This window comes from Triticum urartu, chromosome 7, assembly GCF_003073215.2.
Source record: "Triticum urartu cultivar G1812 chromosome 7, Tu2.1, whole genome shotgun sequence".
NCBI lineage: Eukaryota > Viridiplantae > Streptophyta > Magnoliopsida > Poales > Poaceae > Triticum > Triticum urartu.
Genome location: NC_053028.1, coordinates 335,998,391 through 336,010,834, shown reverse-complemented (window position 1 = coordinate 336,010,834; position 12,444 = coordinate 335,998,391). Strand labels below are relative to the sequence as shown.

General features: G+C 43.3%; 1 protein-coding gene across 1 annotated transcript in view; it reads left to right on the top strand.

Moving 5' to 3' along the window:
• Nucleotides 1-12,187, top strand: part of LOC125518825 — a 43,526-nt gene extending 31,339 nt beyond the window's left edge. The window contains exons 2-3 of the mRNA XM_048683693.1: nt 11,009-11,039; nt 11,095-12,187. Coding sequence (XP_048539650.1) covers nt 11,009-11,039; nt 11,095-11,934 — 871 coding nt within the window. The 3' untranslated portion in view covers nt 11,935-12,187. The remainder of the gene's footprint in view (nt 1-11,008; nt 11,040-11,094) is intronic.
• The last annotated feature ends 257 nt before the right edge of the window (nt 12,188-12,444 follow it).

Sequence of the window (12,444 nt, the reverse complement as noted above, 5' to 3'; positions counted from 1 at the left end):
GCCATGGACATGGTCATCCCTTTTTGGAGACTAACACACTACTTTTGATGTGTCCCATCAACTCGCAAATGAGGAGAAGCTTTGCTTACTATGACTAGCCACAGTGGAGAGTAACATACACTAGTAACATACACATATTCCTAGATTATGTTACTACCTTCATAGTGGGTGGTAACATAAGCAAAGCTGCATTTATTAGGTTATAGACTCATATTGCATTGGTACATGTGATGTTACAGTAACTAGCTAAGTTACACAAACTACCTCTCTCCTCATTAACTCACTGCCACATAAGCAAATTTGCTGAGTTGGACTCGATGTTAATGCTGAAGTTACTCCCACTATGGCTAGTCTACTACTACGGCCTCTCCCTCGCTCACGCGCGCGCGGTGTCTCGCAGGACGAGGAGAAGCTTTCGCTTTACGATAGTGCGCTTAATACAGGTGGTGGACGTGCAGCAATTCATTCGGTGTCAGATTGCTAGAAGTATTTATACTGTAGTACCATCATCATTGTTTGACTTTTGGAAGAGGCGAAGAGCCAAGCACACAGTCACCTACTCACAGTATAATTAGCCGTGTTTGCACGAACTTATTAACGTAGTACTACAATCTAGGTGGATTGCTCCAGTGGTCATCACACGTGAGCCAATCGATTCGCACCCTTCCGCGCTCCATTTTGCCTTGCATTCCTTCCTTCGTCCAGCATGCTGACAAGTGGGCCCCATGCTCATGTATGCCAACGTGGTAGTCAATTATTTTGCCAGAGTCAGCTATCACACCCTTTCAATGCCACGTCAATGTACCCACTAAAAACAAGTTAGACTTGTTCGGTTCAACTGCCTCCCTAGGTGTTTGGAGAGGAATTGGCCGTCGCGAGGCGGTTCTATAGGTGGGCAGGCGGCAAAAAATAGGGGAAAACGCGCGAACCAGCTAGACAAGAGATTTGGTTGATTTTGTATCGCTGAACAATAATCTCTCCGTTCCAAAATAGATGACCCTCCGTTCTAAAGTTAGTACAAAGTTGATTCATCTATTTTGGAACTAAGGGAGTATAAAATATTATGAGTGCAAATGCTCCACCGCGAGGTTCCTTGCTCCTTCTCGGTCGTCGGGAATCTATGTTCTTCCACTCTCTTTTTTACGTGAGCTTTTTTCATCCTTTTCCCAACACGCGGGGACATCTAGCATCAAGGTGCACATGTCATGCAAGAAAATGGAGATAAGCAGTGTGTAAGTGAGTCGTGCACTTCGATGGCACCTAGTACAACACAATATATTTTCTCCTCGATGGCACGTGAATAGTGCATGTACTCAATGACGGAGCACGGGATGGTAGCCATGGACATGGTCGGCCCTTTTTGGAGAGAGTACTAAATCTTGATGTGTCCTGTCAACTCGCAGAACGACGAGAAGCTTTCTTACTACTCCTTCTCCCTCGCCAACGCATGCGTGGTGGCTCGCAGCACGAGGAGAAACTTTTGCTTACAAGTGGTGGATGTGAAGCAGTTCATTTGGTGTCAGATTGCTAGAAGTACTACTGTAGCACCATCATTATTGTTCGACTTCCAGAAGAGGACAAGAGCCAAGTGCAAGGTCACCTATTAACCAGTAGTAGGCTGGTCATAGTGGAGAGTAACTTAGACTAGTAACATGCATATGTTACTAGGCTATGTTACTACCTTCATAATGGGTAGTAACATATGGATGGTAACATGCAAGCCTTCACTAATTGAGATATAGACTCATTTTACCTCGGGGTGTGTTATGTTGCGGTAACATATTATGTTACCAGAAGAATCTCTCTTCTCAGTAACTCCATGCCACATAAGCAAATTTGCCTTGGACTGTGTTATGTTACTACCTAAGTTACTCCCACTGTTACTAGCCGTATACTATAGCCAAATATGGTCCACCTTTTTAGAGCATGGTTAATTAATATAGGCGGCTCTTGCAGCGGCACATCATTTAGAGCAAGTACTCTCTTCGTAGGAACTTAAAACTTAGGAATAGGAAAAATAAATGATTGGAGTGGCATGTCCACTTGAATCCCATAGCATTAACACAGTGTTCCCCTCAAAAAAACAGAGTGTTTGACACAGGAAAAACAAAGGAAGTGAAAAAAAGTTGGAGTGGATGCTAGATTGCCAATTAACACATGATTACATAGGAAAAAATCCTATAGCATTCTATCCTATGAATCAAACAACCAATGTAGGAAAATTATGAGGGGGTCTCTCCAACAGTGTTCCTCGGTCGCACCTAGCATCACGGTGGTCGAACTTGGAGTCATTCATCTGGTACACATGGCATCTCAGATCTGAACACAAGGTGACGTAGACCGTCAAGGATAATGTTGTCCTCAAAGCTGGACGTACACGGTCAAGGGGGTAAGGGCGGACGCGACCTCTCACTGCGTCCGCCATTTGAAGCGGCATGCTGGCCGAGGGCGCTGCCCACTGCATTCCCAGCTGTACCCGCCTCCTCGTCGCATTCAAAAACCTACATTTACTAGCAAGATGCCCATGCGTTGCATGGAACATCAAGATGCATTTGTATGAGTAGTTTATCTTGTGGGAGAAAAGGATGAATGAGGGAATGACTTATTTGAAAATGTGGAGAGGGGTGTGGGAATCTTTTTGCAAAATTGCCATAGTTTCCTTCCTATCCGTCAGATATAAATCGGACGGCCTATATTGCAGGATGGCAGGCACACCATCATCACCAACTTTGTTTTTTATAAGAGTAGAGATAGAGAAACCCACGTGGAATGCGAGAAACCTATTCTGGCCACACATATCCGTTCAGGAGCAGGACGCCGGCCAAGCTCCTCCTTCCACCATTTTCTCCACTCTTTCGGCGACATCCGATGAGCAAGAAGAGTAGTTCTGCGACATAAAAGTCGTCTGGGTGGCCCACCGAGCCCAACAGTTACGAGCGAGGCAGCACCCTTCTCCACCTACCTCGCCTAGCCCATCGGAGGCAGTTGCCACACTAAGCCAGTGCGTGGTTCCGCAGCTGGCTGCTCCAATACAGCTCGAGGAAGAGTGCCGACTTGCTCCACGCCGGCTTGTCAGTGAGCATGGCGGCACGGGCGTTGTCGCTGCCCTCGACACCGCCGCATCATACAGTGCCTCCAGTGCCTACGACTGCACCATCCGCCCTTGACGCGCGTGTAGCCGCGCCATGTAGGCAGAGAAAGAAGTCGTTGCAGATGTCGACAAGATGATGCGGCTACGCGGATGTCGATAAGGTAACGGCCAGCACGTCCTCGTCCGTTGCCATCATCAAGGAGAAGTAGAACACGGGAGGCTGTCGGCGATTGTATCCCATGAAGGCCATCGTTGAGGCGACGCCGGTGAAAACAGCCGGTGTCTTGCACGATTCTTCTTCAGCCGGATGCCGAAGGAGGACAAAGAGATCGGGCGGTGACCATTTAGATTAGGTATATTAATTCTACCGGGATGGTTGTAATGGGAGTATCATATGTAGTATCATGCATGCCAACTAGGCAAATTTGATGAAGTGGCATAGAATTAAATGATGAAAGAGAGGGTTGTGGAATTAAGTTACTCCAACTATGGTTAGTCTTAGGCCTTGTTCAGTTCAACCTCCTCCGAAGGGTTTTGGAGAGGAATGGAGGGGAATTTGGCTTGTACACAATTTAATCCCCCACAATCCCTATTAATCCCCATTAAAACCCCTTGAACCGCCCATGCCCTTGTTATCACATCGTCATAATGCAATTGTTATGCATGTTAATGTAAGCCCTCGTTAATCTAGTGCCAGTGCTGATTTGATGTGATGGCACTTCTTAGATAATGGCACTTTTTCATATTGTCACTATAATGCCATTGATAACATATGAGATGCTGCTGTTAATCATATGCCACTGCAAAAAATGACACTTTTAAATAACCCTGTTACATATTTGTGCAAATAGGGTTGTCTATCTCCATATGGTGTCTATTTGTGCAAACGGAAGCACAAACCTCAATTTTAGTGGAACCTGCTGTCAGCTGACCTTACGGTGCTCCAGGTATTCCTACATTCTTAGCTACTCAATTTTAGTAGGTAGAATGACCAATGCAAGATGAAATAAGCTTATTGGTACGTTGACCAATGAGGAGTCATAATTAAGCTGGAGGCGTCTCTTATTTTCTTTTGAATGGGCAATAAGCTGGAGAGATGGAGAGTGTCTCTAATGGGCTGCCTCTAGTGTTAAGGACCTCTAGTACGAAACACGGGCAGCCGACTGGGCCGATACAAAAGCCTATCCATATTAAAGCCCATTTGTTTTTGTTTTTTGTGAGGAGAAGCCCATATTTCTTGAAGAGGGGGCGATCCCAGAAAAACCCTCCTTCCTCCTCGCTTCCACTTATACTACAGCTCACTGGAATCTGTCGCTTCCGTTGCCCCCAATTCCCCCTGCTCCCCATCTTCCTCACTCATACAGAAAACCCCCGCTCACCTTCTTCCTCACTCGTACAGAAAACGCCTACTCCTCTTTTTCCACTCCTACAGAAAACCCCAGCCCTCCTTCTTCCACACCCGCACTTCCACTAGGCTCATCTCTGGCTACTTTGCTCAAACCCGTGAGCTCGGCGCGATGCCCGCAAGGAAAATGGAGTCGGCTGGACCCAGTGCCAAGAAGATGAGGCTCCCGCCAGCGACGACGCCAGTTGTAGATCCCGCACATGGCAGCGCGGGGAGAAGTGGCGAGCCCACCCCCACCCGGATCTGAGGAACCCATAGAATCTCCGGTGGACCGCATCAGCGATCTCCCGGACGACATTCTTGGGAGATCATCTCGCTTCTCCCCACCAAGTATTTGTGCCGCACACAAGTCCTCGCAACTCGGTGGCGCCCTCTATGGTGCACCGCGCCCCTCAATCTCGACTGTCGTCAGATATCTGTCCTTCCTGAATTTGATCTCCTCAAAGCCATTGTCTCCTCTCACCAGTAGGGCCCTGTTCAACGCCTCTGCATCTCGTCATGCTACGTGATGTCCATGCCCTACATGGTGGATGCTTGGCTGACATCCCCTGAATTCAAAAAACTCCAGCAGTTTGAGTTCTACCATTACCACGAAAGTTTCATACCACGAACCGAACACCAAGAATTTGTGCCTACACCACCATTGTCCATCTCGTGGTTTTTTTACGATAAACAGTAGGGTAAAAACCCCACCGCAACTTTTATTAATTAAAACAAAAGGCATAACGGTCTGTCACACAGGGCTTGAGGTAAGCCCAAAAAGAGGAAAAGAGAAAAGAAAACAAAAAAAACAAAAAATAGGGGAAGAAAGGAAAGAAAGAAGGAAAAAGATAAAGCTATGCTACCCTAACCTAGTCCTAAAAAACTAGATTACAAGATAGACTCTAGCCAAGCTGAGAACTGTTGAGCATACTTTTTCTTCATCATGTATCTTAGGAGCTTCAACTCTTCCAAGTAAATGAATTTTCAACCCTGAAATGGGGGATTAATGTGCTCAAAGATTTTATTATTTCTGGATATCCAGATGGCCCAAGACCCTAGTATAATGATCTCCATGAAGAATGGTTTGTTAAGTTTATCTTTGAGATCTTGTAAGGCTTCCAAGACTGACAAGTTGTGTGTTCTATTGGAGCATACAAAATCCCAGCATTGTGCTGCAAAGGGGCAACTCCGGAAAAGATGATGTGGTGTTTCCTCCTATTGGCAGTTTCTAACAGCATAGTTATATTCTTCCAGCTCAAAATTCTTCCTTCTCAGTAGGTTTCTTGTGTTGACTCTGCCATGTAGTAACATCCAGACGAACACCTTATGTTTTGGTTGACATGAGCTCTTCCAAATCCAACTGAAATGGGGGGTGTTTGCTTGTAGCCAATTAACACCTTGTATGCTTTAATTGAAGAGTAGAATTCATTACCCCATATATAACTCCATGTATCCCTCGGCTCTAAGTGTTCTGAATTTCTCAGTGTGATGCAAATATTCTCCATTTCCAGAAATTCCTCATAAGCTTGAGGTGTGAATGGTAGATGAAAAAGATCTTGTAGGTATTCAGTGTGGATAACTTGATTGACATTTATAGTTGTATCTCTAGAAAAAGAATGCAGGTGATCAAACTTGTGTTTCAGAACAAAATCATGCCAACAATCATCCCAGAAGAGAGCACTTTTTCCATCTCCTACATTGCATCTAGGAATAGCTTTGTACTGGTCAATGAGTGCTAGATTTGATTTCCACCAAAAAGATTCAACTCTATTATCCCCTGGTAATTGCCCATTATTGTAGTAAGTCTCCCAAATAAAGTTTACCCGGGGTATATCATGTCTGTTAAAAAATTTGTGATGGTTTTTCATAAGCAGGGTCTTGTTTTGTGTGAAGATATCCATAACACCCAGTCCTCCGGCTTTTTGGTCTGCAAACTACCTGCCATGCTACGAGAGCTGGCCTATGGTCTTCTAAATCAGGACTTCTCCACAAGCAGTGTCTCAAATATTTGATTATTTGTTGCTTAATGGTGATGGGTACATCCAGACAACACATGAACAAAATTGGGAGGGATGCCAGTACTGATTTTACCAGAAGTAATCTTCCTGCTTGAGTCATGAAGGTAGAAATCTCAGCCAGTCTTTTAGCAATTCTTTGGACCAGTGGCAAACATTGCTCCACAGTTGGCTTGTAAATTTCTAGAGGCAGCCCCAAGTAGGTGAAAGGGAATTGACCTCTGGTACATTGCAAAGTGTTTGTGAAAATACTAATTATGTCCTCTGCAATGTTAATGGGTACCATGCTAGATTTCCCACAATTCGCTTTTAACCCTATTGCTGAAGCAAGTGTTTAACAGGGATTTGAGACAAATGAGCTGCATGGCATTTGCTTTCCTAAGGACCAAAGTGTCATCTGCATATTAGATTATTGGGAAATCAGGGCATGAATTTACTTGCAATGGAGGGGTCACAATCCCCAGTCTCATGGCTCTGTTAAGAATGGATTGAAGTAGATTAGTAGCCAGTACAAAAATCAAAGGTGAGTAAGGGTCACCCTGTCTTACTCCTCTTTTGCAGTAGATTTTTTCCCAGGGACACCATTGAGCATAACTGCATATGAGGCAGAAGTGAATATGTTAGTAGTCCAGGAGATCCATTTTTCCCCAAATCATTTTGCCCTGAGTATATCAATTATTGCCTGATGTTCAATTGTGTCACCAACATCTCCTCTCTTGATCTGTGACACTGATGGATATATTCATAGGCCCAACCAAGAAAATCATGGATCATTCTATTTTTGAGAAAACCATATTGGTTAATATGGACCATCTGAAGGATCACACTTTGAAGTCTGTTTGCTAATAACTTGCTGATGATTTTAAGTACTCCATTAAGTTGTGAGATTGGTCTAAAATCATTTGGAGTGAGAGGCACTTCCTTTTTGGGCACCAAGGTTATGAAAGATGTATTAATGCTCTCAAGATTAACATTACCAGCATGGAAAGCCAAGATGAGTTCAGTAATATCTCCTTTAATAATCCCCCAACAAGCTTTGATAAATTCATTATTAAAATCATCTGGGCATGGAGATTTGTCATTTGGGAGATTTTTCACTACTTCATCAATTTCCTCTTGTGTAAAAGGTTGCTCAAAGTCTTGGAATATCTAGGGATCAACTATGTGCTCATAGAGCTCATGCAATTCAAAATGCATTGTGTGGCCATTTGATTGCCCTAGTCTATGCTTAAAAGCCTCCCACAAAATAGCAGACTTTCCTTCCTGGTCAGTAATTTCCACCTGATCTTTATTTAGCAACATTGCAATCTTGTTGTGTCTATGATTGATGGAAGCTTTAGTGTGGAAGAACTTGGTATTCTCATCACCAAACATGACACCTTTAATTTTCCCTCTTTGTTTCCAATAAATCTTCTGATTATTTAGTACCACCAACAAAAATTCTTTTAATAGTGACCTGCAGTTTGCTTCAAACATTGTGAGATTCCTATATTCCTCAATCGTATCCCAAAGGTAAATACAAGTATTCAACTCTGCAATCTTCTTCTTAAGACAAGAGAGACTCTTGGCCCACAATTTCAGTGCTCTCCTTAAATTTTTAAATTTAGCATTAACCTTCTTAGTAGGGTCTGTGAACCCCACAGGTATGTTCCAGGCTGCCTGCACAATGTCTTTGAAAGAGCTATGTTTCAACCAATAGTTTTCAAACCTGAAAACTTGTGACCTTGGAATTTTTGTTCCAATTTTGATAATGCACGAGAGGTGGTCAGAGATTGGTTTTGCCAAAGGAAGAGCGGTTGTGTCAGGAAAAGATGTCATCCAAGCAGCAGAAGTAAAAAACCAATCAAGTTTCTCCAGAAGTGGGTTTTCCTGCATATTGCTCCGACTGTATTGCCTACCTTTTAGGGGTAGCTCCACCAAACCCAAATTGCTAATTGCCTCATTAAGAAGAAGGATTTGATTGACATCTCCTCTAGGTTTATTTCTGTCCTTAGGTGATAAAGTTAAAGTCCCCCATGATTATCCATTCTATCTCATTAGGCATTTGAATAGAACTAAACCAATCTATGGACCTCTATTTTTTTCTCAGGATTACAAGGTCCATAAATATTTGTGAGAATCCAAGAGTGGTTGGTGGTGTTACAAGTGAACTAGACTGATAGAGAATATTTATTCTGAAATATCATTTCCCCATTGAAAAGAGTTCCATTCCATGCCGTCAGTATACCTCCAGAAGCCCCAATTGAGGGGAGAAATTCAAACTTGCTAAATCTTTGTGGACAGAATTTATGAATATATGCCAGATCAAAGGTCTCTCTTTTAGTTTCCTGAAAACAAACAATGCCAGCTGCACTTCCTTCAATTTTTTGCCTGATTGCTAACCATTTATTTGAAGCATTAATGCCCCTGACATCCCAATTCAGCATGTTCCATGTCCTGTTGTTATTCATTAACACATAATATCTGATTAATGTGAAGTAGCAAGTACCATCCCTTTGTAGTCTGCCCTGTATTGAACTGTTGTGCATTTTCAGAAATTGCACCCCACCTACACATCATGGAGCAACATGATACCACAAACATGGAAACAATTTCCTTTCATAGCTTGCAAAATATGCTTATCCAACTGAGCCCTCATAGAGCAATCATTAAAGCACATACACTACAAGAAACCTGCTTATCTGTGATGGTTTCTGGGTGACGGTCCTGTAATCTGTCACAGTCTATGACGGTCCTCACTTTGCCGTCACGGAAACTGTCACCGATCAGTGAGCCGTGGACGGGCCCGCGTTGGGCATCCCAGTAATGACGGCCCTACCGAAACTATCACGCAAATCGTCAGGGATTGAACAATTGGGCCTGATCGGGCTTAGTTTTTATTTTATATATATATATAAGTCAGACCGTCATGGATTACCACTTACGCTGACGTGGCGTCCATCGCCTTGTGTCGCCCACATGTCAGTTGGATAATACAAGAGGATTAAAAAACAGTTCGTGTATATTCCTCGATTAGCCTGAGACCAGAAGAACGAAAAGAAAACCACCGCTCAATCCCCTCGGCCCTCGGTGTCGCCAGCACCACCGCCGACTGCCCCCTCGGCTGTCGGTGTCGCCAGTGCCGCCGCCGACTGCCCGGGCGAGGGTTCTTAGATCCGGCGAGTTGGGAGTGTGGGCGCCATCTTCCAGATCCTGTCCAAGTCGCCGCCAGCGCTGACGAGCCAATCGCCAACTGCCGCCCACCAATTGTCTCTACGTAGGAGTCAGCCACCGGTCGCCCTTTCTGCAACGGTCACTCCTCGTTGCCCTGCCTCAACATCGGCCAAGTTAGGTACGTCTCAGATTAAAATATGAATTTGATCTGTTTCTGAACGCTTGAGCGTACAAAGAGAAATAAGATGGTTTACTCCTTGGTATTGTTATTCCATTGTACTAGTTGATTTATTGAGCCGAATGTCTTTTTGGGTAGTGCAAATTCAAGTGGTGCCGTTCAAAAACAAATTCCTCTTGCTGATTCCAGTGGTGTTGATAGACTGTACAATAGGAAAAGTACTTTGCAGTCACCATGTTCTCAGTTTCTCACAGATCACCAATATTGTGTGTTAGTACAGACTAGCCAATTCGTATTAAAGTTTATCGGTTTGAACTAATCTACATGTAAGATGGAGCGACTGTGTCGTAGCTCATAATAATACTACCAGTCAGTTAGTTGTATCTACATGTAAGATGGAGAGATTGTGAAGTTTCAGAAATACACCTACTGGAGTATGCCTCAGAAATACACCTACAGTTTGTTCTTTTTTAGCCATATTCATTCCATTAACCTGACACTGCACCATACATCACAAGAGCATCTGCGACTTTATTACATACCCTCGGGCAATATGAAATGCGAAAGAAATTAAATTTTAAACAAGCAAAATATTTAATCTCCTTGAATAGGATCCTATTTATTGCCAAATCAATATTAACCTTCAGTACATCATATCCTAGAGGAATCCATCTGTCCTGTAGCAGCGTAGTAGTATCCTTCTTTTCCTCAACCAACATAATATCCTATACTACACTCTTGACTCGCTTGATTACAGTTGTGGTATTTCTCAGCGGCTCGCCTGCGTTCCTTTTATTTCTCATGTCACACCACACCCAAAGCATCGTGATGCACTTAATTTTCTTTTCATCAGGTAGCGCTAGAATTTTGGTAACTAGCTCCTTCGGCCCCTGCTCATCCAGAAGCTGAATTCTTATTTTGCTCCAATTGCATCTCCCTCCATAGTGGCTTGACATTTTTGCATCAGTCCATGTTCTTCCGAGCTGCTGCCTACTGGAGTATGCGCTTTTATATAACTTTATGCAAGTGATGCACCTGGTACTAGACTCATAAACATGTAAATTTTGCTATACATTTGTGTTGTGATTTTGTACATTATGTAACAATAAGTGAACTTGCTTGTCCTCCTCTGTGCAAGTTGTTTTTGTAGGTCATGTATCTTACTGTGAATTGATGTTTTGCAGAGCATGTTTCCTGGGAACTGCTAGTAAACATGTTTCCTCATTGATTATTTACCTTTTATTAAGTTGGTCTTTTTTCTATAATGCAGATGGATAGATCTTGGATTCGTGGCACACTGTTCTCTCGAGAGTACGTCAATGGTGTCAAAGAGTTTATGAACTTAATTCAAGCAAAATTCAGCGAGGATGAAGAAATACTATGCCCATGTAGAGAATGCCTTAATCGCAAATACTGGCATCAAGCTGTTGTGAACAAGCACATATTGACGCATGGCATGGAAAGTACATATACTCGCTGGATATATCATGGAGAAGACTTCAATGCAGATGTTATTGAGCATCCTGTTGATGTGCATGACTCCGAGGATGGTAACAATGGTGCTGACCGATTTGAAGAGATGTTTGGTGACCTATGCACAGCAGTAGAACAAGATCAGAAGGAAACTGAAAATGAAGACGGTAACAATGATGCAAATCCTTCTGAGACTGAGTCCTTTCTGAAGAACGTGGGGAAAGAGGCAAAGCGGCACCTTTATCATGGTTGTACCAAGTTTTCAAGGTTCTCATTTGTGGTGAATCTTCTTCATTTGAAGTCATGCCATAGGATCACAAATAGTGCATTTACTGACATTTTGAAGCTACTGGCTAAAGCATTCCCTCAACCCAATACACTCCCAAAATCTTATGAAGAAGTAAAGAATCTTCTAAAGGAATTAGGCCTTGGGCATGAGTCTATACATGTGTGCATCAATAATTGTGTTTTGTTCAGAAAGCAATATGCCAAGCATGAAAACTGCCCAGTTTGTGGCATGTCAAGGTGGAAAGACCCTGCTAGAAAGAAGATGCCACAGAAAGTTCTAAGGCATTTTCCATTGGTGCCTAGGCTGAAGAGGATGTTTCTTTCCAAAAAAGCATCAGAAGAAGCATAGTGGCACAAGCTAAAGAGGCAAGCCAGTGAGAAGGGAATGAGCCATCCAGCTAACGGTGATGCGTGGCAAGATTTTGATGAAAAATATCCAAAATTTGCAGAAGATGCCAAAAACATGAGGCTTGGCATTGCCACTGATGGGTTCAATCCTTTTGGAAACTTTAACACAACCTATAGTATGTGCCCTGTATTTGTTGTGCCATACAACCTTCCACCTTGGGCATGCATGGATCAGTCAAATTTCATGATGGCTCTGTTAATTCCAGGTCCTAAATCACCTGGCAAGCACTTTGATGTCTTCCTACAACCACTTGTAGAAGATTTACTTGAGCTTTGGAAGGGTGTGCGTACATATGATGCTCGTGAAGGAAAAATGTTTGATCTTCATGCTGCAATTCTATGGTGCATTCATGATTACCCAGCTCTGAGCACTCTTTCATGGCGTACCACAAGAGGCTATGCTGCATGTATTCATTGTGACAAACACCCTCTTTCCTAGGGCCTAAGGCAC